The following is a 27,673-nucleotide window of genomic DNA, read 5'->3' as shown; positions in this document are numbered from 1 at the left end:
TAATGGAAAACCAGGCCATCATTCGTCCAGAAAATAATTGAATAACGTACCTTTAATGTTCCTGGTTCATTCTCCCGATCGTCGCCAATTATAGTATCCGTTCAACGCACTTTATTCCTTACTTTTACACCCGTGGAATGCATCCTCACACTCACTACCCGTGACGTTCTCTCCACGCTTCCCGTGCTGTCAGCTCTTCTGTTCCCTTTCTGTCCGGTCCCAAGGTATTTCATATATTCAGGTGTGTTATCACTATACATAATGCATACTTGGCAGAAGGTAGAACCCTACATCTATTACCACCAGCAAAAATTGACCGTCGGGCAATGGACCTAAAAAATCTATTGCCAGATCTTCCCACGGACCAGATGGTAACTTACGACGTACCATGGGTTCTGGGAGATTTGGAGCAGAAACAAGAGTACATCCACGACACTTTTTTACGTAGGCTTCAACGTCCGTATCCATTTTAGGCCACCTGTAACAGTTTAATTATACTTGGTTCTTTTGTTAATATGTAGAACCAATTCGGATAAAAAACATGCTAATTAAAACTAAATAGATTTAGGCAAACCATAATCAACAATATTCGAAACAGATTTTGTTCAGTGCATCCACGGGTGTAAACCAACCTCAACCATGAACAACATCTTGCTGCGATCACCAAGAAAAAAGAAAGCACAAAGCATATTTCAAGACAACAAGACGTCACTGGACGTGTCAGTCAATTTTCCGGTTTGGCGACGAAAAGGAGAGGAAAAAAAAAGGCAATCGGCAGGCCGCAGTGAAAAGGTGCACACGTTTTGCTGAAGAAAAATCAAATTTTGTTCTACACAAAGTCGGGCTCTCTACCCATTTTATGGACAGTGCAAATTATCGGTTAATTATCGAAGAATCCGTTTCCGAAGCGCGCGACGTGCATTCAAAGATTTGGGCGAAAGTTGTGAAATATTCATCGTGATCTTTATGAAATCAGACTTCGTGGAAGAACGCCAGGAAGAAATTTTCTCAGGGAATCGAAAAGTCGTCTCTTCGTGTCCGCGCGCAATCCCAAACATAAAGCGCACCCTTCCTCGTCTTCTTGTTGACCTTTGGGAAGATATAAGGATGTGCAGCGAACTCAGCGAAGCGTGTGGCAATCTGCCGGAAGAACCTCGTCGATAGATCGAGCATTAGGACCACTCCCAGGCACTAGTCGCCGAGAACGCATCAATTCGGCGAAGCAAATCGTTGATGTGAGGTCTGGGAGCAGCTACACTGGTGTGTCAACAATTTTGAGCCATACCGAGATGGAAGGAGGAAGCCAGTCAGCCTTTGGTGTCCTGATGACATCGTCCGCCTGTGAAAGGGATCTTGTGCTGGTAGCCAACTCCACCAGCATGTCGGTGTCCTGCAGAACCGTATGCATGTAAGTTCACATATTGATATTTATATTGTTGCCCTCTCGCCCATACGTTATGTTTTATTCGAATGCCCAAGAAGGCCAGAATAAGAGGGAGGTTTGACCTTAAGAAAATCTATTTAATAGAGTATGTAAAATTAAATAAAAATTTGTTGGCCCTTCATGAGCTAGCCGGAGGCTTGAAGGAAGAAATCTTCTACCACTTCTTTCTTCAAAGCCAATGTCCAAATTTAACATTGGCGCCCAACTTAAAAACCCACACAGCACAACAGAAATTCAAGGTTTTTGATGGTTTTTTCCTACTGATGGAATTTTTTTTTGAAATCTGGATAAGATTTCACTTTCTGGTTTGTTATTTGTTTAGCATTAAATTCGTCTGCATTTTCGTAAGCACAATACAAAGCTTATCAGTATTCTAAATAAGATATATAGTTGGTCGATAATTTTAAAAATGGATTTCTCCTTGCTATCGGAAGAAGAGATCGCTTACGAGTTAGCGTTGCGACACATCGTGAATGTAAATTCACTCACACATCGCAGCAAAGTGTTGCGTTTAAAATCACTTCTTCAGGAAGAACAAATTAAAGACATTTTTCACAACAGTTCGGTGCACATTATGAGTCCGACTGTAAATATTGAAAATTGCACAGTTGGCATAAAAGATCTGCAAACTTTTGCAGATTTAGCTTGCAAAACAAACAACATTCAAGATCTTAAAATAGCCAGAGCTAGATTGCTTCATTATGACCAAAGATTAAAAATCATAGATCCACCGAATTACTTAATTGATGTTCTCACGTCTCTTCAGTCAATCGTAAGCGAGTTGCTCAAGAAAGTGCGTGCGCGTATTGAAAACGGTGCTAATGCAAACTCTAGTTTAGTGGCAGTGGAAGATGAAGGAGTCGGAGGAGAAAACAGTCTTGCTGAGAGCTTCAATGCTTCAACAAGTATCCAAAACACCACGATTCAGGCAGGTTCACCACTCAACACAGGACGAGGAAGAGGGCGAGGAGTTTCGCCAAACCAACACACAGGAGCCGTTCCAAAGCAACGAGTGCTGATCAACGACTTCGATAGCAGCAACCTTCCACACCTTCTTCCCAATCCTCACTTGCTACCACAACGGGTTTCGAATAACAATGCATCTGCAACCAACCGTGATCAACAACCACAACAATCAACTGAAGACAACAACGAAGGCAACCGACGTAGCTTCAGATCAACACAAGCAGAATACAGCAGCACGGAAAGAGAGCGTTTCGACGACCTTAGGAACGAGCTCTTGAACAACCTGTTGCAACTACAACTTCAGCCACGCAGAAATGACGAGAATAGCAGGATGCAGAAGGCGATACATCACTGGCGTTTCTTCTTCAAGGGTCGCGAAGACGTTGAGAATCTCAACACGTTCCTGGATCGAGTTGAAAGCTTTGCAGTTTCGGACGATATTTCCGATGAGGTGTTGCTGTCAGGCGTCAAGCATTTACTCATGAACGATGCGCTAGAGTGGTATGCAGATAACCAACGTCAACTGGTATCCTGGGATGCGTTCAAGCGTATTATTCGACGTGACTATCTAGGTGAGGAGCATGGTCAGTTGCTGAGAGCTGAGGCGTTTTTCCGTTACCAAGGTGAAGCAGAATCGTTCGACCAGTACTACAAGGACATTTCAACGTTATTCCGGTTTGCCGATCCACCGATGTCGAACGCAGAGAAGCTGTTCCTTGTTAAAAAGAATATGCGCATGGATTACCTTTCAGCAGTTACTGCAGCTAGTCCTACTACCCTCGAACAGCTAGTTCGGACGTGCAAGACCCAGGACAACATGAAGCTTTTGCTGGACAGACAACAGCGCATGTCTATTCCGCGCGAATCGCTATTAGCACCGAGGTTGGCCACTCCGAAGAACCAGCAGAAACCGTCGTACAACCAGCGTTTCTCGAAGGTGAATCTGGTGGAAAAGAACAACGCGGGAGAATCTGCAGCAACAACTCGACTGCAAAAAGAAGCGGCAGAAGCAGACGACGAAGAGTATTGGCATCGGAAAATGGAAGAGCTGACGGAGCAGATCAACGCCATCAAGACTTTCGTGGATCGTAGACATCCCAGGACCACAAGCAGGCAGAATCAACCGTCGATACCCGACCAACAACAACAGCCACCGTATTCGCAATACACACAACAGCAACAGCTGCAGACTACGCAACATCAGTGGCAGAGGTCTCGGTATCCGGTAGAACAGCAACAGGTTGAAGGGACGCAGCAGTATTCAGGGAGTCAGAATCAACAGCATCAGTATTCGCAGCAACCGTGGCAAAGTCAGCAGCAACGATCTTCGAATTACAATCAACAGTATCAGCCCATCCAACCGAATCAACAACAGCTTCAGCAACACAGACAACCCTGGCAAACACAAGAGGCACAGCCACAAAAACAGCCCTCACAGGACCAGCGGAGAACTCTGACAACTTGTTGGAATTGTGAAGAGGTAGGACATCGATTCGTCAATTGTGAGAAGGAGCAGACTTTCTATTTCTGTCATGGCTGCGGCAAAAAGGGATTCACGCTACGCAACTGCAAGTCTTGTCGTTCCAATGCGGGAAACTACAGAGCGGGGAATCATCAGTAGAGAGATATGATTCAACAAACCCAAGTAACACTCTCATCGAAACCCTGATATTGACGCAACTCAACTCCATCATCATTAATACCGGACAAGACAACAGGCCGCATGCAGTCATCGGAGTTCTAGGCAAAGAACTGAAAGCTTTATTGGACAGCGGAGCCACTTGCTCACTGCTAGGCGGCAGCAACGTGAAAATTGTAGACGAACTAGGGCTACGGAAAGGAAACGCTAAAGGAGGAATACAAACAGCTGATGGGACGTGTCATAAAGTTGTCAGCTTCGTTCGCCTTCCCATAGCCTACAATAACAGAAATGAAACCCTTCCAGTGCTGTTAGTCCCGTCGATTCCAGACTGTGTAATACTGGGCATGGACTTCTGGAACACCTTTGGTGTTAAAGCCGTGTGTTGCACACTGGAAACCATAACTACGGTAGCAGAGGTAGAAGATCCACTAGAAGAACTCGCTACGAAGACACTATCGGATGAAGAGCAGAGACAGTTAGATTTGGTTGTGCAGCAATTTCCTAAAGCAGAAGACGGCGAGTTAGGACGAACACAGCTATATGAGCATCGCATTGACGTTGGAGACGCACCACCGAAGAAACAAAGGCACTACCCAATGTCAAAATACGTGCTGGAGGAGGTGAACAAGGAGATCGATAGGATGTTGGCCATGAACGTCATCGAGGAGGCCATGTTCTCCCCTTGGAACAACCCACTCGTCGCTGTAAAGAAGAAAAACGGGAAATGTCGTGTCTGCTTGGACGCCCGCCACCTGAATAGCGTGATGGTTAACGAAGGTTATCCGATTCCCCAAATTTCGTCAATCATCAACAACTTAAGCGGTTGCACATACATCTCGACCATCGATTTAAAGGACGCATTTTGGCAGCTTCCACTTCATCCAGACTCTCGTCCACTTACCGCGTTCACAGTACCCTCTCGCGGTCATTTCCAGTTTCGCGTTGTTCCCTTCGGTTTATGTACGGCGAGTCAAGCGCTGGCGAGAGTAATGACGCACATCTTCGCCGACATGGAACCACACGTGTTTCACTATCTCGATGATATCGTGGTTTGTTCAAAAGACTTCGGGGAGCATCTGAAGACATTGGAGGAGGTCGCTCGAAGACTGAGGATCGCGAACCTAACAATATCCAAGGAAAAGTCGATGTTTTGCCGGAAGGAGATCAAATACTTAGGATATGTATTGAACGAGCAGGGTTGGAAAGTCGATGATGAAAAGGTAGCATGCATAGTAAAGTTCCCGGTTCCGACTCAGCGAAAGGAGTTGCAGCGTTTTTTGGGCCTCTGTAATTGGTACCGTCGCTTCATCCATAACTTCGCCAAGCTTGCAGCACCACTTACGGAACTTACCAGGACCAAGGTTAAATTTCGCTGGACCAAGGAAGCAGAAGAGGCATTTTTGAAGCTGAAGTCGATGTTAGTCTCCGCACCGATTCTTGCCATGCCGGACTATTCCAAGCCGTTCGCGATCGCGTGTGATGCCAGCGATGTCGCTATTGGAGCTGTGCTCACCCAAGAGATTGACGACGAGGAACACCCGATATGCTACTTCTCACAAAAGTTGTCAGCATCGGAGAGGAAGTATTCGACAACAGAGCGGGAATGTTTGGCGGTGATAAGGTCAATAGAGAAGTTTCGCTGTTACGTGGAAGGAGTTCGGTTCATCGTACATTGCGATCACGCTGCGTTGAGTTATCTAAAATCTATGAAGAACCCAACTGCACTCCTTAGTCGCTGGATTCTACGTCTAAACGCCTTCGACTTTGAAATCCGATATCGAAAGGGCACAATCAACGTTGTTCCGGATGCCTTGTCGAGAGCAGTCGCCACAATTACACTCTCCAAGGACGAAACGAAGGACGCTTGGTACATCAAGCTTGTTGAGCATGTGGAAAAAGAGCCGGACAAGTATCCAGATTTCCGGACAATCGAGGATGAACTCTATAAGAACTGTCGCTGTCGTGACGAAGCGGGATTGGTGACGCACAGATGGAAGAAAGTTATACCACTTGAAAGTCGGCAGGAAGCAATCAAAAGGTTCCACGATTCCACTACAGGAGCTCACCTGGGATTCTACAAGACGTTGAAGAAAATCCAAACCCACTTCTATTGGCCCAAGATGCAGGACGATGTAAGCCGTTTTGTTCGAAGTTGTGACACCTGTAAAGCTAGCAAGGCGCCGAACACGAAGATGATGCCACAGATGGGCAACGCCAAACCAGCCAAAGTTCCATGGGAGCTGATTTCGGTGGACTTCGTAGGACCTCTGACGCGCTCGAAACAGGGAAACACCGTTATGTTCGTCGTTGTGGACTGGATAACAAAGTACGTGGTAGTGCAGCCGATGAGAGCAGCAGATTCAGTTCGGATGACACGTTTTTTGGAAGAGCAGGTGTTCCTAAAGTTCTCCCGTCCCAGGATCATACTTTCCGACAATGGCAAGCAATTCGAATCAGCCACATTTAAATCCTTACTGGCACGCCACAAGATCATCAATATGCGAACTGCCTTCTATTGTCCTCAAGTAAACAATGCTGAAAGAACCAACCGCGTCCTGATCACGTGCATCCGTTCGCTCATAGACGAAGATCATCGCTGCTGGGATGAAAATCTGCCAGCTATCACCGCAGCAATTAACAGCTCAAAGCACGAAGTCACTGGAGTCAGTCCGCACTTTGCAAATTTCGGCCGCGACTTGATTCTACACACAGATCTTTACGCACAGCAACACTTGAACGCATCGGACGATCCCAGGATCGCACAGGACCTACGGCTGTCAGGAATCAAGCGAATCCAAGAATTCATCACGAAGAAGATCCAGAAAGGTCACGAAGTCTCCAAGCAACGATATAACTTAAGGAAGCGGACGGCAGATTTCAAGGTTGGTGATGTAGTCTGGAGAAGGAAGTTCAACCTGTCGTCGAAAGCAGATCACGTCAACCAGAAGCTGAATCCGAAGTTCGTGCCAGCAGTGATTCGAAACGTGCTAGGTGCGAATCTGTATGAGTTAGAAGATGTCTCGAGCGGGAAACGCGGACGCTATCACGCGAAAGATATCAAAGCAGATTAAAGTTTCAAGCTATGTAAGCAACAACGCTGACCACAAGCTCATTTGGAGCACAAAACACGAAATGGAGAAGGCTGAAGGACCAACATCATCTTTGAAACCTCGCCACCAACAACTCGGAGCAAATTTGCAGAATTCTTCAATTCAAACGATTCGACGGAACACAGCTGATGCTAAGTCGTCGCTAGCACAACGACGAACACAACGAAGTAGGCGTTTATGAAGGAGACAACGGCCTTGCGTAGGACCAGCGTCGGCTGGATGGACTCTAAGAACTCTGCCAGGAAGTTCTTCAGAATTTGGAGAGGGCCGGCAACCTTGCGTGGGATTGCCGCCACTTATTGTCCAGAAGGCAATCCTGTCATCGTGAAGCAGCGTAGCAGCGCTGGGGATAGTAGCACTGGTGAGCTACCGTAGTCAGGCGCTACACACCATCGCAGAGAACCCATCCAGGTTCGGGATATTGGAATGTTCGGAAAGTCAAGTACAGCAGCTCCAAATACCACGTCGCTGCAATTGAAAGGATTGTCAGGACATCAGAAAGAGGATTCAGCACGTCAAAATACAGTTATGCGAAGAAGTTGTGAGGAGTAGACATCATGACGGCCGCTACTACCATATCGACTCTCTCTCGCTAACTATCAAAAGCCACACGCCCATAAAATCAAGCTATGTACACACGGCAAAGCCTGTCAACAACGAGCACAGCTCCAAAAAACAACATCCAAGGTGTGACGAGCAACAACAATCTCTCAACCACCTCTCCGCCTGAAAATGTTCAGAATACCACAACCATGCTAAATCAGCATTCAACCAGGCTTGATGGAACGAAGCACAAGGATCAAGAAACACATCCGTTTTCAGACCGTGACAAACTGACAACTCAATGAAGACCCAATCACCAACCTATTACGAACTGAAGGCAACTCCATGGTCAAAACCAGCCCCTTCAGGCTCGGGATATTGGAATACGGGAAACTCAAGTACAGTAGCTCCAAACACCAAGTCGCTGTTGTCGAAACGATTATCAGGACTTCAAAAAGGGCGAAAGAGTTAAGCACCTAAGGAGTTTTGCGCAGAAGTTGTGAGGGGTAGACATTATGACGGTCGCTACTTCCATATCGACTCTCGCAAACTACCGAAAGCACCACGCACTAAGAACGCAAGCTATGTGAACACGGTCATGCCTGTCAACAACGAGTTATCTCCAAAAACAACATCGACGGTGAGATGAGCAACAAATTTTCTGCAACTACCTCTCCACCTGAGAATGATTGAATCCACCACAATACAACCCATGCGCAAACCAAGCTTGACGATGAGAAACAAGAGCAAAGACGAATCCGTTCTCAGATCGTGAAAAACTGACCATACAGCTATGAACAAACCAACAGTTGGTGGACCAACCTAAGAAAACACTGAAGAGGAAAATACCGTTCGCCAGACGAGACAAACTGTGCACATCGAAGACGACAGCAAAATCCAACTCTTAGTATCTGTAAATAGAATACATGCAGCACTTAGAAGTACTTTTCGCTTTCAATAACATCTATCTAATTAAGAATTCTTCAACATTAGTCTAACTTGTAGTGATTTCTGGGGATCAGCAAGAAAATTCAAAAGGAACGCGAATTGGAGGCGCGGTAAAACCTCTATTCTGGGCTCTTGTTGGTTTAGGAGACTAAATCCTCCTTTACCTGGGGTCACTACAAACTTTGTAAATAAAACCATTATCCTCGTTGTAATTAGCGTAATAAGTATCGTTCAGTTTAGTCATGTCTGTTCGATCTGAAACTTTCTTCGCAAGTAAAGATTCTTGATCGTTTCTGCGTGTTTGCTGCAGCAGAAGTTCTGTCGAAAGAAGCAAGTTAAGATATTGGTCGGTGACTCTGTCATAATTTGGTGACGCAACCTTGGTCGCCATTTTCCAGGATACGCTGGTGCAACTTTTGGTTAGCAATAAGGTTTTTTCGTTCGTACTACGTGCACTACTTCTGGTGTGCCTTAAGGGCCACGCAACTCAGTTAGTCGTAAGCATCTTGAGATTTGCTCAAGCCTCAGATCATTATCGTCTCCGACCAATTTTCTAGATAAGTTGTAATTTTTTTCATGAGCCGCCTTACATCGTCTCATGAAAAAAATTTTCTGTTGTGGCAATGCTGTGTAACAGTTTAATTATACTTGGTTCTTTTGTTAATATGTAGAACCAATTCGGATAAAAAACATGCTAATTAAAACTAAATAGATTTAGGCAAACCATAATCAACAATATTCGAAACAGATTTTGTTCAGTGCATCCACGGGTGTAAACCAACCTCAACCATGAACAACATCTTGCTGCGATCACCAAGAAAAAAGAAAGCACAAAGCATATTTCAAGACAACAAGACGTCACTGGACGTGTCAGTCAATTTTCCGGTTTGGCGACGAAAAGGAGAGGAAAAAAAAAAGGCAATCGGCAGGCCGCAGTGAAAAGGTGCACACGTTTTGCTGAAGAAAAATCAAATTTTGTTCTACACAAAGTCGGGCTCTCTACCCATTTTATGGACAGTGCAAATTATCGGTTAATTATCGAAGAATCCGTTTCCGAAGCGCGCGACGTGCATTCAAAGATTTGGGCGAAAGTTGTGAAATATTCATCGTGATCTTTATGAAATCAGACTTCGTGGAAGAACGCCAGGAAGAAATTTTCTCAGGGAATCGAAAAGTCGTCTCTTCGTGTCCGCGCGCAATCCCAAACATAAAGCGCACCCTTCCTCGTCTTCTTGTTGACCTTTGGGAAGATATAAGGATGTGCAGCGAACTCAGCGAAGCGTGTGGCAATCTGCCGGAAGAACCTCGTCGATAGATCGAGCATTAGGACCACTCCCAGGCACTAGTCGCCGAGAACGCATCAATTCGGCGAAGCAAATCGTTGATGTGAGGTCTGGGAGCAGCTACACTGGTGTGTCAACAATTTTGAGCCATACCGAGATGGAAGGAGGAAGCCAGCCAGCCTTTGGTGTCCTGATGACATCGTCCGCCTGTGAAAGGGATCTTGTGCTGGTAGCCAACTCCACCAGCATGTCGGTGTCCTGCAGAACCGTATGCATGTAAGTTCACATATTGATATTTATATTGTTGCCCTCTCGCCCATACGTTATGTTTTATTCGAATGCCCAAGAAGGCCAGAATAAGAGGGAGGTTTGACCTTAAGAAAATCTATTTAATAGAGTATGTAAAATTAAATAAAAATTTGTTGGCCCTTCATGAGCTAGCCGGAGGCTTGAAGGAAGAAATATTCTACCACTTCTTTCTTCAAAGCCAATGTCCAAATTTAACACACCACACAGACGTTCTTAAGTGACTTTTCATCATTTGTGTTCCTGGATGACCTTCGTGCGCTAATGAAAGCACCTTCTCCCGCAAACACTGTGGAATGATGATTCTATCACCTCGCATTAAAACATTACCGACCTGACATAGCTCTTGAGAAATAACCCGATATGCAATTGGAAGATCAAATAAACGATCGTTAGAAATCGTTTTCAGGAGTTGCATTATTTCATTATCTTGTCTGCATACAGTTTCAAGCTCTTCCCATCTGATGGCTGCATTATTCGCAGCCGCGCTAGCAATTTCATTAACGAAGAGTTCTTCCGAATAGTCGAAAGGCTTTGACTCCAAAGTGGATAGGCGAGAAAGTACGTCTGCGACGTTCTTTTCTCCTGGTATGTGTTTAACTTTATAATCAAATGCTTGAAGTCTAAGTACCCACCTCTCTATCCGGGCGCAAGGTTTTGAGCGCGGAGCAAATAAGAATAGCAATGCTTTACAGTCAGTCACTAAATCGAATTTCTTACCAAGAAGGTACATCTGGAACCTTTCGACTCCCCAAACTGCAGCCAAGGCCTCCTTCTCCGTTTGGCAGTACCGTTTTTCCGTTTTTGTAAGGGACTTAGATGCATAACATATAACGCGATGCTCATTTTCTCCATTGGTTTGCACCAATATTGCACCCAAAGCAGATGGGCTAGCATCTACTATCACTGAAGTGTGATCACTAGTGTTGAAATAACCAAGATTCGCTGTATTAGAAAGAGCCATCTTAATTGCATCAAACGATTCTTGGTGCTCTTTCCTCCATTCAAATTTTTCAGACAACTCAGTAAGCTTCCTAAGAGGCTCGTCTAGGGTTGCCAAATTATTAATGAACTTATTCATATAATTTGCAAGCCCTAGAAAGCTTTTAACCTCAGCTGGATTCACCGGAGGACGAAATGATATCAGTGCTTCAATTTTAGAAGGTGATGGACGTATACCAGCAGCAGAAATAATATGACCAAGAAACTGTACCTCAGGGACTCCAATGACACATTTGTCATGGTTAAGAATAACCCCACGACTTTTCAAACGTTCGTAAACAATATTCAGACGAGCATTGTGTTGTTCTAAGTTTTCACCTTCTATATAGATATCATCTAGGTAACACACCGTACCTTCGCATCCGGCTAATATTTCTTCCATAACTTTTTGAAAGATTTCAGGAGCCGACACTAATCCAAAAGGAAGTCTTTTGAATCGGAAAAGCCCACGACTCGTTATAAACGTTGTTACGTCTCGAGATTCAGGAGCCAGTTCCGTCTGTAAAAATGCATCACGGATATCAAGTCGGCTTCGTATTATTCCTTTCCCGATACGTGCGAGCAGTTCGTCTACCACTGGCATAGGATGACGCTCTCGCAATACAGCTTCGTTTACTCGCCTTAAGTCTAAACAAATTCTTGGTTCACCATTAGCTTTACCGACTACTACTAATGGGGAGACCCATGTTGTTGGACCTGTTTTGACCTAAAATAGATTCATCATTCGAAACAGTGTACACTGCAATTAACAAAATATATTTACGAAAAACGTTACGGGTAAGCGTTACTAAAACATAACGCCAAATCAGTTGAAAAGTATAAGATATACAATACTCTAAAGTCAATAAAACAGATGTTTTGCATAAAGAAGAAGAGTTATTTATTTACGTTTTATTATCTCGGACAAAAATATTAAAGTTAGTTTACCTCAATTATATCCTGATCCATTAATTGATCCAACTTCGAGTTAACTGCTGATTCATATGGGAGCGGGACACGTCGCACAGGCTGGAACACCGGTTTGAATGCGGGATCCATGTGGATTTGCACCTGGACATCTTTTATCTTCCCAAATGGAATGGACCGATCGGGCTTAGTGAGCTGGTTGATTTCGGGTCCAATTTTCAGCACACCAAGTGCTTTTGCGGTAGCATCTCCCAAGATACAACGTTGGCCTTCTTCCACCACGAAAAATGTGGCGAACTCCTGCTTCTTCCCAATTTTAACATCAGTGCAGAACGATCCTAAAATGCGCAGAGGTACGTTGCTTCCGTATCCTTTAATGACATCACGACAGCCTTTTTTCATGTCATGAACTTTTATCCCTTGCAGTTTCAATTCCTTCCAAGCCGACGAATGAATTAAATTGACATCCGAACCGGAATCTACCAGCATCTCAAGACGGACACCCCCGATTGTGCAAGCGAGGATATTTGAATCATTGCCAAAATGAAAGCAGTAATATGACTTCTGATTCGAATCCGGTTCTTGAGTTGAGGGATAATTTGTTTCACGGTGCACATTCGTTTCTTGTTCGCCGAGTTCTACGAGTCGCACTTTCTTTGCCTTTCTATCGATGCCAGACGGTACAAACTTGGATGAAGAACGTTTACGGCAAGCTGCCTCGAAATGGCCCAGTTTCTTACACCAACGACACGATTGGCCACGGGCTCTACACTTAGCTGACGTAGCAAGGTGCCCCTTGGCACCGCAGTTGAAACAAATGATTTCTCGATTGATCTGAGCTTCATTTTTCGCTGGAAGACCAAGGTTGGGACCTCGCCGAGCTTCTACGCGAAAAACCTTTTCCGGAATCAACCCCTTTGCGTTCAAAGTAGTCAAATCAGCACACTGCTGCTCCACTCCTTCCATCATGGCACCCATCGCCTCAACTTCGGCAAGGGTAACATCTCTCTGCAAAATTCGACGCCTTAGTTCTTCCGACACACAGCCTTCCACAATCACGTCGATGACGAATATTTCAGCTAATACCTCACGAACGTCAGTATTATATTTTTCCAGTCCACAATCGGCCAACTGTTGTCGGATTCGCAGAACAAAATGAGCAAACCGCTCATCTTTTTCTTGACGAATTTTACGCAAGCGACATCGTTCCAATATAAACTGCCGCCCGGGTTCAAAATATTCGTCCAACTTGGAAATAGCAATGTCGTACCAGTTTGCTTTTAAAGAAATCAAAGGCTGTCTATCAACGTCCGGTAAGTTTTCGTACACCTGTTGCAGCTGCTTGCCCCCGAAATGCAACAACTTAGCCCTCATTATCTTTTGGTCGGAAATTTCATACGCATCGAAATAAATTTCGAGAGACGTCTTCCAGCTTTTCCATTCTTTGGCAAGTTGGTTCCGTTTTATTTCCTCGCATCGGAAAGGAGGGATAGGGCGAGTATCATCCATCTGTGAAAAAGTTGTAATCACCGTTACTGTCACTATTGTGATTTCAAATTAGCATATTGTACTAATTAAGCTTTCAGTTTTTTTTAAATTTTAGGTATAATATGAATTTGAAGCAAGACACATGTAAATTGAAAACGCTTTTCAGAACGTCAACTATATATGACAAAATCGTGAACCAGAGAGAAATGCTCCTCGAAGCAAATTCTACTGTAAGTAGTGTGAACATTCTGCACTCCTCGGAGTCAGAGCTTTCTTTGTGCGTGTGAAAATGTTTGACTCTTCAAAGTCACAAGAGTTCCTCAGAACTCTTCTCGTTCAACCGAGCAATGCCGATGGTTGAAAGCAACAAAGAAAAATGTTTGACCCCTCAGGGTCGTTGTTTGCAACTTTCACGTCAAATATTTAATTCCTCAGAATCATTCGAAAATCGTAGCTCCTCCGAACTATTTGAGAGCTCCTCAGAACTCTTCGAGAATTGCTGAACTATATGTTGTTCCTCAGAACCAACTGTTCATCATAAAGACACTGCATAACCTCAAATTGGCTGCCATGGAAGTGGGCCTGCGCCCCTTTTCGGAAATTATTTTTTTAAATCGTTTTTCGCTCGAAAAAAAAACTGGATTGTATTAAACTTACCATAATCCTCGTCGCCAGATGTAACAGTATAATAAAACCACGTATTTCGCAATAGTTATTTATTCCAAATAATCCTAACTTTTAGTCTTCACCAAAACTACACGCGCTTCGCTTGGACGGTCACTTAACAATGGCGGTCCTTCATTCGTTTTCTCCCTTCCCCAATCTGAAGAATATATCGGTCCTTTTCTACCATTCACATCCAATCTCGTTCGCACGAGGGGTGCGCCACTACACACCGCATTGAATCGCGGTGGTAAAATTTACCGAGTTAGCAAAGGTGAACGCTCGTGAAAGCCAAAAAGGTAACTTCTACCTCTTCGAGGTGAAACTCACAGTGAGGTAAAATTTACCTGAATCGAGGTTGGAAAAAAAGGTACAATTCACCGAGAAAAAAGGTGAATCCAAAAAAGGTAAATCTTACCTCGTAGCGAGGTGAAGTTCACCTGAATTGAGCTCGATAAAAAGGTATAATTCACCTAGAAAAAAGGTAAATCCAAATAAGGTAAAACTTACCTCATAGCGAGGTGTAATTGACCTAGATTGAGCTAAACAAAACGGTACAATTCTTCTAAAAAAAAGTAACTATTCGCCGAACCCGTTCATTGAGGTTAAGCTGTTTTGTCATTCTAGGAACAAGTTTTGCTTTGTGCCTAATATGTGAAAATCGGAATAGAATGGTAAGTGTTATTTAATATCATTTAGTTGTCCTGGTTCTCGTCATAATACTATTGATTTTGTTTCAGATCGGTCCATAGTCCTATTTGCCGCTATTAGTGTTCGTGATATTATGCTGGTTGTTTACCAATACTTTTCAGTTTTGGGACAATCAACCTCAAAAACGACCATGTGTGTCGACCGGCTGCCCGTTTTTTGTACCGAGAGTTTTTGAGGTTAATTGTCCCGTCTCATCTGTACATGCTCAAAAAGTGTGCGTAAGAAACGTCAAAAACAACTCTATAGAGCTTTGAGGTGTATTCCACGTCATCCTCCAGCCGGAAAAGCCGAACCTGACCGGATTAGTCGAACGGAGGAGGCCATGAATGTACGCAACGCAGGTGGATTCAGCGGCCATAGCGGCTCAGAAGAATGCGAAGCCGAATTACCAGTCCCTATTTATTTCCAATAAATATCATTTTTGAAAGAATTTTGTATTTTTTTAATTCTTATTGAAGAAAACAATCAAACCAACCACCATTTACCTTTAAAATCAGTAAATGGGAAAACGGTATTATCTACTATTTTGCTAGGTGAATTCGAAAAAGGTAAAATTTACCTTTTTGCTAGGTAAATTGAAAAAAGGTAAAATTTATCTTTTTGCTAGGTAAAATTTACCTCGAAAGAGGGGTGGAAAAAATTCACCTCGCAAAACGGTAAATTTTACCTTTTTTTTATTTTCCGTGTTAGAAAAACAACACAACAACACGACTATTTAGTAAAAATAACTAAATGTTGGATTGTGTTTCGAATCGAATTTCATATCAGAGCTACTTACTAAATGTGCAGCGATACTACAAAGTTGTACACGGAAAATAATAAAAAGGTAAAATTTACCTAGTTAGCAAAGGTGAACGCTCGTGAAAGCCAAAAAGGTAACTTCTACCTCTTCGAGGTGAAACTCACCTCACAGCGAAGTAAAATTTACCTGAATCGAGGTTGGAAAAAAGGTACAATTCACCGAGAAAAAAGGTGAATGCAAAAAAGGTAAATCTTACCTTGTAGCGAGGTGAAGTTTATCTGAATTGAGCTCAATAAAAAAGTATAATTCACCTAGAAAAAAAGGTAAATCCAAATAAGATAAAACTTACCTCTTAGCGAGGTGGAATTGACCTGGATTGAGCTAAACAAAACGGTACAATCATCTCGAACAAAAGAACTATTTGCCGAATCCGTTAATTGAGGTTAAGCTGTTTTGTCGTTCAGAAGGGAATTTTTGTTTCGTGCCAATATGGAAAAATCGGAACAGAATTGTAAGTGTTTTCTTAGCTATTATTTAGTTGCGCTGGTTCTCATCATAATATTTGTTTTTATTTCAGATCAGCCCAGCTTCGAGGTGTATTCCATGTCATCTTCCAGATATCATTCCGGAAAAGCCGGACCTGACTGGATAAGTCGCCATTATGGCGCGGAAGAACGCGAAGCCGAATTGCCACGAGTCTGGCGAAAAAAGGACTTACCTCAATAATTTTTTTAAACAAGGTGATATATTTAAAAAAATAATATAATGAATTGTCCCTATTTATTTTTAAAATAAATATAAATTTTTGAATGAATTTTGATTTCATTTTTATTGAAGGAACCAACCAAACCAACTAGCATTTACCTTTCAAATCAATGAATGGGAAAACGATATTATTTACTATTTTGCTAGGTGAATGCGAAAAAGGTAAAATTTACCATTTTTCTAGGTGAATTGAAAAAAGGTAAAATTTACCTTTTTGCTAGGTGAATGAAAAAAAGGTAAAATTTACCTCGAAAGAGGGGTGGAAAAAATTCACCTCGCAAAAAGGTAAATTTTACCTTTTTTTATTTTCCGTGTATAATAAAACGTTTTGTTGAAACGGCTGCCCGTGCTTTTTCTGCGTGAACCTACAGTTTTAGTTTTTTTTTATAGTTATCGAAATTACAGTACAAAGATTTGTCATATTTCGTGGATTTTTCTTACATATATAAATGATTTTTTTTCTGTTCGATTTTTTTAACAACCGCTTTCAACAGACAAAAAAATTTGGTGCATCATACAAAAAACAAAAAAAACTGCTCGAAAAACTTATTACTTAAATTAAAATTGCTCGAAAAACGAGCACCGTAGTTTATGACTGACCCTTAATTTTTGGCGCGCTTTCGAATGAACGGAATGAACGGAATCCGAATGTTTTCAAACCGTTTTTAAATGTGTTGGTTATTTATGTTTTATGTTGCCTTCGATTTGCATAACTTTGCAATGTCCTTTTGCCAAATTTTGCTCCTGAGCCATGTGTAGTAGTCTCAACCCAACTCGTATATTCATGTTGACCAATTTTTGCAGAACAAAGTGTGCTTTGTATTGCGTAGTGTTGCGAAATTCCTTTGTGATTGATAATTTACTGTAATAAGTGTTAAGGGTCTTAAAAAATTTGGATGCCATGAATCGAGCAAGGCGTGCCGTTACCCTGAACCGTAAACCGCTTGTCGAAGAAAAGGTCAGTGATGGCAGTGCGGATGATTTTGAGAGTGCTTCCGATAAGGGGGATTTTTCGGCCAGTGAGGAAGAATGGCTGCCCGGAAAGGATGAGGAAAATGATAAAGAGGGCCGAAACACGACAGCAGGGTCCATTTCCGAAGATGATGACGACAACCACGAGGACGAAGACGATGATGAGGATTCTGGCGAGATGAGCGATGGTAGCAGTGTTATGGCCATGTCCAAAACGAAAGCGAAAAAACGGTAAACTTCATGATTCGAAGCTTAACTTTTTACTGTTATTTGCAGAGTACTCCCGGTTTCCTCATTTGATTTTAACCCATATGACATTTCGGACAACTTTTAAAAGTACATAATTCAATTTTTATGTTGCAGCTCGCATAAATCGTCACCCAAACAGAACCCGATCAAAAAGAAACGAATGTCACCGGCAACCCGGGACGAACTTTATCGTCGGACCAAGAAGCATCTATTGAAAGAATCACAACCGGACCGGCCATCGCTGAATGCAAGTGTGGCAGATATTCTGAGTCAATGCGAGTTTAAACCTAAACGGAATGTCGGCCAGAATGCACAGAAACCTAGCAACTCCAGCGCAGCTCGAAAAGAAAACAAAGATAATTCGGATAGTGATAGCGGAGATGACTATTTGGTGAATCCTGAAAAGCTGGACTTGAATTCGGATTTTTTCAAAGGGGAGGTGTCCGTTGAGCGGACTGCCAAAGAAAGACCTCCCCAATTCGATTGTAATGCTGGAATGCGTTTATCGGATAGCTCTGACAACGAAAATGAGGAAGACGTGCTCCCTGCTTCCATTCCTAAACTGGCAGCTCAAAAGTTGATCAGTACTATCAATAAGTCTTCGGCTGGATTTATGAATTTTAATAACCTCGAGGAGTTTGATAAAAAGATAGCGGAAGCTAAGTTACTTTTAAAGAACTACAAATCTAAGGAAGTCGAAGAAGATTCTGAATTTGATAAAAGCAAAGATATTTCAAATTTGTTAGCTCTTGGAGAACCGGAAGCTGGTGCTGGACACCTTGAGACTTCGAATGTGAAAGATAACGAAGGCTCTAACAGTGAAGAGTCGGATTGGGAAGAAGTTGCCGATGTTAAAAAATCTGATGGAAACTCTCAACCAAATCCAACGGTCACAGTCGAACTTGAAACTACAAAATCCAAGAAAAAACGCTGGGAAGAAATCGAAATGGAGCTGTTCATTAAAAGGCAGGTCAACAAAATAAAACGAGAAAATCAATTAGCTTACCACAAAAGTAGCATTCTGTTAACAATTGGAGTTGGTCAGAAATTAAACTTTACCGTTAATTCGAATAAAATACAAGCCATGACCCTATCTTTGATGCAGGCCAAGGATTGTATTCCAAAATCAAAAGTGGATAGAAAATTTATTGAACAATTGATAAAATGGTTCAAAGCCTGTTTCACATTACAAAGCCAGGAAATAGTTGTTTCACAAAATGGACCTCTAAGATTCAATTTAGCACTGGAGCTTTTCACTAAAAAAGCAACATGTAAACGAAATTATATGCTGCTCTTCCTATCATGCTTGAGAATGGCCGGGGTACAAGCTCGTTTGATCATTTCAGCTAATGTTCCACCGAAGCGCCCGGCTATGAAGGATCTTTGCCCGATTTCCGAGCGTCAACTGATTGAACAATTTGAAAAGGAGTACAAAAAGAAGAATTTTAATAATAATGAAGAAAGCGATACGGAGTCACCCGGCAGTGTTAAGAAGAAAAAAGAAATTAAATCTGAAAATGATAATATACCAGTTATCAGTATTGTCGCTCTCAAAACCGAAACCGTTGAAGCTGTTCCAGAGGCTTATAACTGTTCAGAAACAGCTGAAAAATCTGATCAGAAGCCCATTACAGATGCGAACAAAGGTAAAAAAAATAAAGATATCAGCGCCGATGATCAACAGAATGGGAAAAAACGCTTGCGTACTCGTTCGCAAAATGGATCGAATAAAACGCATGATGAAGCTTCAACCCCAGCAAAATTGGAAAACAACAGCAAATCGGTTGCACTAAACGATTATAGTCCTTCAGTCAAAGAAAACATTAAACCTGCAAGGCGATCTCCTAGAAACGCCAAAAAATCGGTTCAATCCAATGACGCTAAACATTCGAATACTCTATCCATTCCCCAGGTTGATGGTGCAAACGATATACCTGAAGAAGACGTACCAAAGCGACGCAGTGTCCGCCTCGGCAAAGCGCCGAAAGATGAAAACGTATCAAAGACAGCGTTTTCCAAACGAAAAACAAACACACCGAAGGCTGAAGAAACCAAAAATCAACCTGGTAAAGTTCTGAAGCGAAAACTGTTTCAGACTAACAAACCTGTTCAGGAATTTCCTTCAATGGATGTTGAAAAGGATGATGTAAATGTTGGAAAAAGAGCTGCCAAGAATAAAATCTTGTCGAGTGACTCGGAGCAGGAACAAGAACAACCGTCGGCCAAAACCACATCGACGCACAGTTCGCCCGCCATAAGCAAGGCAAAAGTTAATCGCCGCTCTAAGGCCAAGCAGGACTCCGAGGCGGACGATAGTGATTTTGAACCACCGAAGGGGAAAAAATCACGGAAGGCGGCCAAGTCTGCATCACCAGCGTCCCAGAAGAAAGCGAAAACTTTCTCGTCATCGTCGAAGAAAACAACAACTGGGACCAAATCGGAGAAGAAGGCGACAGCAAACGCTGTTAAGAGTGAATCTCCGAAAAACGCTTCCACAACGCAAGGGAAGAACAATTTTTGGATCGAATTCTACTCGGAAAAAGACAACCGTTGGATGACGGTGGACCTTTTCGGGGGGAAAATTGATTGCGTTGACTATTTGTCGGTAAGCAGTTCAAATTTTTTTTAATGATCAATGGAAATTGGGAATTTATGGAAGAATAAAATGTTGAAATGATATAACGGATAGATAAAGCAGATGCTTGCGAAAAGCAAGTTAAAGGTTTTGAGCCAAAAGCATGAGGTTTATGGAGGTTTTTACATCCCTGGCGCCACACCAATTAAAAGGTGCTATTACGTACACCCATACAGTCCAATTAGGAAGATTGGTAAAGCACGTGCAACCTAATTAGACAAAAAGTCTTTGCGAAGCTTTCCTATTGCTGAGCCAGTTCAAGCGACGTGTTGTGGTTTTGTCGCAACGCAACCATTCATCATCATAATCATAGTAACTAACTAATTTTGTGATTTTTTTGTCAGCGACACGCCACCAGTCCTATCAGCTACGTTTTTGGGTTCGACAACAATAACTATATCAAGGACGTGACACCACGCTACGTCCAGCACTGGAACACCGTTTGTCGAATGCTACGAACGGATTCCAAATGGCTGGACAAGACATTGGCTCCATTCCGTGGTCCCAAAACGGAGCATGAGAATGCCGAAGATCAGGAACTCAACAAAATTGACATCGATAAGCCGTTGCCGACTACTATTGCGGAGTAATTTTTGCTTTTTTTTTTGGAAAGGAATTGGTTAAAGATTTTAAATATTTTTACAACAGATGCAAAAATCATCCCCTTTACGTATTGAAACGTCATTTGCTGAAATTTGAAGCACTCTACCCGGTGGAGGTTCCAAGTTTGGGCTTTGTGCGCGGTGAAGCCATCTATGCCCGTGAATGCGTCTTTACACTTCAAACCAGGGAAAAATGGTACAAGCAAGGTCGCGTGGTGAAGCCATTTGAGACGGCCTATAAGGTTGTGAAATGTTGGAGGTACGACAAACTTAAAAACGAATGGCTCGGAAATCAACCTTGCGACATTTTCGGTATCTGGCAAACGGAAGAATACGATCCACCAACAGCAGAAAACGGAATTGTTCCTAGAAACGAGTATGGAAACGTGGAGCTTTTTACCCCGAAAATGCTCCCTAAGAAAACCGTTCATTTACAACGTATGTCGAATTTCTAAAGAATGTATGCGTTTGAAAATACATGTTTTTTTTTTATCCCTTTCAGTTCCGGGACTTAACAGAGTCTGCAAAAGGCTTGGCATCGATTGTGCTCCGGCTCTCATCGGTTTCGACAAGGCTCGCATGCGGATGATTCCCGTTTACGATGGCTTTGTGGTGTGCGAAGAATATGCCGACATGCTGACCGAGGAGTGGTACAAGGAAATGGAAGAGGAAGATCGCAAAGAGCAGGAACGCTACGAAAAGCGGGTTTATGATAACTGGAAGAAACTCATCAAGGGCGTGCTGGTGCGCCGAAAGCTACAAAACAAGTACAATTTCGATAATCTTTAAGTATTTTTCTCAATTTTCTATTACAGTGTTGTTATATTTGTGTATTATTTTTAACCTGAAGCGTTCAAAACGGCATTTTTAATACATGTTTATTTTAAATATTTGTAAATTTGTATTTGTTTATTAGTCGATTTCTAATTAACATACCTTTGATCAACTTTTTCCAGTTTCCGTAGATTCGACACTGTCTCTGTTCATGTTTCCTTTTTTCCTGTTCCAACTGTTCACGTTTATAATTTTCCAGAACCACGTTCTCAAATTCTTTACAAATAACAATTCCATCAAACACAGGGTGATTACCCCCTGCATGAACACCGAATCCTACAACTGCCACGGCGTAATCTACATTTAATTTGCGGCAGATTTTCGAAACATTCGGCACTGAAATCGGAAACAAGTTGAATTGAACAATGTCCCAGCTATTAATCCTCCAGGGTACTTACATTTTAAATGCACCGTTCCTTTGGGTAGCATGCAAGCCTTAAAGAGTTCGATGTTTCCGAAAGCATTGCGGGGCACCCGACCGTCCACGGGTTCCGGAGGGATGTATTCCTCCGTTTGCCACCGGCCAAACAGTTCCAGTTCGGTCTTTTCGCGTTTAAGCTTGGACCAAACCACCTTATAGGGGTGCTCGCCTATTCGAATCACCTTCGCGTGGCGTAACCAAACTTCGCGCGAGTGTAACGTGTGAACGCATTCGCGGGCGTAAATCGCTTCGCCATGGTAGAATCCGAGCGGAGGAGCATCCGGTGGGTAGATTCCTTGAAATTTGAGCAAATCCCGTTTCAGACAGTACGATGGGTGATTTTTAAACCTACATAGGTAGAAAAGGCAAGATAATTATTGAATTTTATACTTAAGAAAAACAAATCTTACTCGGAAACTTTATCTGGAATTGGTGCTCTTAATCGAAGCATTCGAAATTCCCTTCTATCTGCCAAATCATAAATCAACCGACGACGTATCCGTTTTTGCCCGTCGAAGCGATCCAGAAGAGCTCGCAACCATTTTTCGGGTGCACGCTGCCTTCGGGAGGCCATCTCGTTGTGCCACCAATAGCGGGGGCTTACATCTCGCAAAAGGTGATCGTTGTCCCAAGCGAAAATGTATCCTGGTGTCGGTGATGGAAGTTGTGAGATGACAGCATCAGGCTGATCTAGTTCAAAACTGGTGGGATCCAAGACGCTCCATCGATTTTCTAAGGGTAAGAATATTTCAATCCAGGTCGAAATTGTTTCCGTATTCAGTTTTGTGTGGCTCTCGCTTTTTGAGCTAAAGAATGGTGATGTGTTTTTGCTCTTTGTTTTAGATTTTGTTTTGCCACCAGCAATGCGATCTGGAAGCTTCTGAACTTTTAGCTTCCAAAGGTTGGACTTTGATTCTGTTAATCTATTCAAGCGAGGACGTTTTCCCTCTGAAGGAATATCGTCAGTACCATCCATTTGAGGTATATGAGCGAAATTTGCAAACTCAGGCTTCCTTTTCAAAATCTCGGTTGTAGTGAGAGGCACATCCGGATATCTATCACAAGGTTGCATAGAAAATTGACTACCTTCATCTGCTTTCTTTAGCAATTTTTGCATTTTGCCATGAACTTTATCGTTCGAAGGTAAGTTTTTAGATATAACGTCCAAAAACATAACGAGCCTCGTTTCAATAGCTAGAAATCGTAGAACAGCAATAAGCAACATAATTTTGCTTTTGGTTACCATATCTTTGGTATCCCTAAATGTTTCCTTTTCAAACTTGTTATTTATCATTTTAATTCTATAAATATCACAAATCGTTTTGACAAATTGATAATCAATTTGTTCAGGTACTTTTTTAAAATTAGCACATAGTAAGAGATCCATGATCTCTTCATGTTTTTCTATCATAATTTTTTGAATAACTCGATTCAAGTAAAAACCATGTCCTAAGAGACAAAGCAGATGAACCTGGTGCAAAACCAATCGTTTTTCTCTTTTCTCCGTGCAAATTAACCGCTTTAATTGAGCAGCAACATCAACTATTTTACCATTCGTATTAACTTGCTGATTAATGATAACTTCTACGTCCCCAAGCTCATTATCATCGTCAGGGACATCAAGTGGGATCCATTCCTCTTCTCCACCTAGTTCCAATTCTTCTCGATTTTCCATACTTTCTTTTTTGCAACTGTCCAACATCGGTTCAGATTGCTGACAGCTCTGAGAATAGCTGGCCAACTGGGACAACATCATCTCGATCCTCTCCCGTTCATCAGGATCACATTCTGATTTCTCGTCTTCGCTACTCATTTTTGAGTCGTTTCCAATTACAGGTTGCTCCAAAGTAGTTTTATCGGTAAATTTTTGGCTGAAAAACTGGGAATTTAAATCGATCTGGTCTGAGGTCACAAGATGATCGTCGACACTGCTTCCACTGCTGGTGGAACAAACGTCGTCGTCGTCATGGACATCATTTTCCAAGTTTCTTGGTGTTTGACTCAATTCTGCATTTCCTTCCGGAAATACCGCTTCCTGGTAATAGTTCCGGCTCACTTCAAGATTTGTTAAACGACTGAAAATTTTATCCCTCAGAGATAGTTTTCCCGGTGCCCGCAGATTCATCTCGAAGCTTTTGAGGCGTTGATGAAATTCAAACTACTTTTTTCAAATTTCTTGGCTTAAATCTTAAATCCCCAACATTTTCAAGACTTCCAGTAAAAAAAATTGATTTGAGCAAATGGAATTTGTCAAAATTATCTGAATATTCCTGCTGCGTTATAGAAATATATACGTGCCTTCTGGATAAATATCACAATTTTTGTGAAAATAAACACCATTTTTGGAACGGGCAAATTTGCGTACCCTAACGACACTGAAATAAAATAGAAACTACACTTACGGATCAAAATCATGTAACCTTTAAATAACCCAAAACGAACACACACGTTGAATTTTGTTGTTATTCGCTATACTTTCCTAATTTGGCACTCATATGGTAATTTTGAAGCATTAAACTTATTGGGAAATCGATTAACATTTCAACGGACTTAAAGAAAATTTGGTATAAACAAACGAGTTGAAATCTAGCGTAACATTTAAAAAGGGCGAAACTAGCAGTTAGCTCGAAACGAGAAAAACGCGTTTGAAAATTCGGAACACCTTTTCAAATCCTATTTATAAAATCGACCACTTTTTGTTCAACAAAATAAAAAAAATGTGCATTATATTCACTTATTGTTCGATGGTTATCAAGAACTTTAACTTTTTTCGCGTAATTTCAGAGATTTTTGAGTTTCGCCCTATTATTGTTTTCGATTTCAGTTACGCCTGCAAGTTTCGCCCAATTGATCGGCCGTTTTTGTTTTGGTTTTGAAGTTACGCCCACACGGAAAAATGGAGTTATTCATAAAATGTGTTGCGAATACACATTCATTATAACTAATCGTTTGTTGTTCACAATTTGTGTATCTCCAATTCAGTTTTGAGTAGTTTTGAGTCGACAATATACAAATAAAAACTAAAACTCGATTATTCGATTCTGTATAAAAAGTTTGTTGTTGTTGGAAAGCTTCTGGACAGCGATGTTAGAGCAAACAAGTTTTTAAAATTCGCTACGTTTTTATCAATTCCGCATCCGTTTTTAAGACAAATCATCATAAATGTCTTTCAAAAGGTATGTTTTATCAGAATTTCACTTCGTTTTATGACATTATTGTGTGATTACAGGGATTTGTTGCATTCAGGTGATCGAATCACATAATCAGCATTTATCACCGGAAGATCACCGGATTGTTGCCTGAAAAATGATTTACAACAGCGGCACTGATGTTTTACCGTTAAGCCTATTCCGGAAAGTTGAACGAATGCATCGGGAGGTCCGAGGTTTACCTAAAATTTGCGAACACCTATTGCCAAAATTTTTATTGTCTTTTAAGAGCAAGACGGCATAATTTACTCTGAACAAAATAAATGCTCTTAAGGACGAGAGACTATTCCTGTCGTTTTCCTTCTAAGCCTCTATCGGACAGGATGTGGTCCTCGTAATTCAGCGGATGATATTCCGCAAACAAAAACCTTTATATTTGTTCTTCGAATATTGGTAAGTAAAAGTGCACATTTTCCATTGGGAAATGGTAAAAATTGAGATAGTGAACATAAATTTCTCTTTCCAGTACCACAAGTACATCACAATGAGCAGGAACGTGACCGCTACCACCGAAGAACTCGTCAAAGGATATGAGGGAAAATCGCTTCAAAAATCTAACTATGCGGAAGACAGTAAGATGGAGCTTAAAACAAAAAGATTCATTTATTCACCATCATAATGGAACAGGTTTGTTTTATTTGGTATATTTTTGCACATGAGCTAGTTTTACTATTCGTCACTATTTGTACTTTCCACAAGACGATTCGTATAGGGTTGAAATCTAAATTTTAGTTTTTAGTTATGAAACTTATTTTGATTCAATTTTTCCATTTCCGACCCTCGATCAAAACTGAATTCTATGATGTATCTTGATTTAAGTCTATATCATTCCGAGTGAGACTATCATAACTTTATTTTAAACATCACTTAGTTATCTTAAATCTACTATACTAGTTCATGCTATAGATTATCACTAATTCATGTGTATGTGTTTATTTATTTATTGTAATTGTATTCTAATTCGACAGGTACACCCATCCCAAATCACTTCAGGGGGCCAGTCCAGAGTGATGCCTGTAGAACCTGCTGAATGCCATTAGACTCCATTAGACTCTGCCGGCTTGAGGGTGCTACTCCTGTTTAGCTAGCAGTCGTTCCGCCATGAACAGCTCATCGGAAATGTACAAAAGGTAGCTAAAAAGTTTAAATCATTAGCCTTAATTATTACAATTTGCCATTTTTCTTCAATATAATTAAATTTTAACATTTTGAATTGACATTATATAACTTATTAACAATATCAAAATTCAATTCTTTTTCCAGATACGCTACACACCCAGGTGGCTGGATCGTATGGAAGAAAATTCGAACCGGATGCTCCGCTACGTACGGCCCAAGTTGTCATGAACAGCAGAAATCGGCATCCGAAAACATGCAACTTGGTGACGGAAAACATTTCACGAGACGCTTCCATGCAATATCATTTGGCTGTATTATTGAATGTATGTAAAATGATTTTAAAGACAATATAAACTGATAGCTTGTTGGTTAGAAAATTATTTAATTTGTTTTTTATTAAAAAACAACTTACTTTTTGGAAGAATTTCAAAAATGAATGGGCATCCCCATGTCAAAATATACAGAATTGACTAACTGGCTAAAAGCTTTCGAATGTGTAAAAGCTTTTTGCTCACGCTCTGTTTAAAGCGCCCAAACATAAAACTACACGCTCCTTGTTTTAAACTCAAAATTAAGTAGTTTTGGTTCAAAACAGCACTTCAGTTGCAGCCCTCAACTTTGAGTAAGACTGCCCGAATACGAAAATATTGTATCACAACTGTTCCTGTTGTAGTTATGAAACTATTAGAAACACCGTAAAAAAACGTTTAGAAAATGTTATCTGAAACCATAAAAAACATTGCACTTATCTTGAATTCCAAAACGACGGTCTGTTGAATATGGCGTTAAGTTATGTTACTGTTTAAAACTATTAAAACCTCTATATGGAGACACTGTTCTAGGAACAGTTAGGGTATGGTTTATAGAACGCTTATGAATAACGTTTTCAGCGCATTGAACTGTTTCTAGAATGAACATGTGTATGCATATTTTAAACGATTTATCAAACCGTTAATCGAACTGTTAAGGAAATCGGAATAATTATTGTACGAATCGTTTGTACTGAGATTACTGTTTTATTTATAGTGCCTTAATAACGTAATCATTTAAAAACTATTAGATTATATCGTTAAACTGCTAATAGACGATAACCTCAAAACCTTTTTAACGCTA

The 27,673-nt window shown here is 41.5% G+C and overlaps 2 protein-coding genes and 1 long non-coding RNA gene across 6 annotated transcripts; 2 read left to right on the top strand and 1 right to left on the bottom strand.

Annotated features, from left to right (window-relative positions):
* The first annotated feature begins 564 nt into the window (after nt 1-564).
* LOC129753968 (DNA repair protein complementing XP-C cells homolog) lies at nt 565-22,403 on the top strand. 3 transcript variants are annotated; one of them, XM_055749820.1, is made up of 7 exons: nt 565-1,408; nt 9,402-10,212; nt 17,324-17,722; nt 17,855-20,345; nt 20,720-20,961; nt 21,024-21,415; nt 21,480-22,403. In XM_055749820.1, exons 3-7 carry the CDS (start codon nt 17,421-17,423, stop codon nt 21,764-21,766), a joined length of 3,714 nt encoding a protein of 1,237 aa, XP_055605795.1. In that variant the 5' UTR covers nt 565-1,408; nt 9,402-10,212; nt 17,324-17,420; the 3' UTR covers nt 21,767-22,403. The 3 variants fall into 3 exon arrangements, with proteins under 3 accessions (XP_055605795.1, XP_055605794.1, XP_055605796.1); XM_055749819.1 differs by lacking the exon at nt 565-1,408 and having other exon boundaries at nt 9,096-10,212; XM_055749821.1 differs by lacking the exons at nt 565-1,408; nt 9,402-10,212 and adding an exon at nt 12,143-12,161.
* On the bottom strand, nt 13,537-24,598 carry LOC129753969 (DNA repair protein complementing XP-C cells homolog). Of its 2 annotated transcripts, XM_055749823.1 has the most exons (4): nt 22,643-24,598; nt 22,210-22,580; nt 21,914-22,147; nt 13,537-13,659 (listed from the first exon to the last, which is right to left on the bottom strand). In XM_055749823.1, exons 1-4 carry the CDS (start codon nt 24,355-24,357, stop codon nt 13,652-13,654), a joined length of 2,328 nt encoding a protein of 775 aa, XP_055605798.1. In that variant the 5' UTR covers nt 24,358-24,598; the 3' UTR covers nt 13,537-13,651. The 2 variants fall into 2 exon arrangements, with proteins under 2 accessions (XP_055605798.1, XP_055605797.1); XM_055749822.1 differs by lacking the exon at nt 13,537-13,659 and having other exon boundaries at nt 21,811-22,147.
* Nucleotides 24,599-25,241: 643 nt separating this feature from the next.
* Nucleotides 25,242-26,864, top strand: LOC129758634 (uncharacterized). The gene is made up of 5 exons (XR_008740033.1): nt 25,242-25,408; nt 25,462-25,834; nt 25,908-26,068; nt 26,410-26,571; nt 26,705-26,864. It is a non-coding gene; the product is annotated as an uncharacterized LOC129758634 (long non-coding RNA).
* Nucleotides 26,865-27,673: the final 809 nt, after the last annotated feature.

Source organism: Uranotaenia lowii, chromosome 3 (genome assembly GCF_029784155.1).
Source record: "Uranotaenia lowii strain MFRU-FL chromosome 3, ASM2978415v1, whole genome shotgun sequence".
Lineage (NCBI taxonomy): Eukaryota > Metazoa > Arthropoda > Insecta > Diptera > Culicidae > Uranotaenia > Uranotaenia lowii.
The sequence above is the reverse complement of the archived record's forward strand: the minus strand, read 5'-3'. Positions and strand labels throughout refer to the sequence as shown.

What these genes read in the sequence shown, in the direction of transcription:
- LOC129753969 (XM_055749822.1), bottom strand. Translation starts at nt 24,357, where the DNA reads ATGAATCTGCGGGCACCGGGAAAACTATCTCTGAGGGATAAAATTTTC. An exon ending in ATTCCAGATAAAGTTTCCGA is followed by an intron (nt 22,581 to 22,642) that starts GTAAGATTTGTT and finishes CTACCTATGTAG; the next exon opens with GTTTAAAAATCACCCATCGT. An exon ending in AGGAACGGTGCATTTAAAAT is followed by an intron (nt 22,148 to 22,209) that starts GTAAGTACCCTG and finishes TTCCGATTTCAG; the next exon opens with TGCCGAATGTTTCGAAAATC.
- LOC129753968 (XM_055749820.1), top strand. Translation starts at nt 17,421, where the DNA reads ATGAATCGAGCAAGGCGTGCCGTTACCCTGAACCGTAAACCGCTTGTC. An exon ending in ATTGCGTTGACTATTTGTCG is followed by an intron (nt 20,346 to 20,719) that starts GTAAGCAGTTCA and finishes TTTTTTTGTCAG; the next exon opens with CGACACGCCACCAGTCCTAT. An exon ending in GAAAACCGTTCATTTACAAC is followed by an intron (nt 21,416 to 21,479) that starts GTATGTCGAATT and finishes TATCCCTTTCAG; the next exon opens with TTCCGGGACTTAACAGAGTC.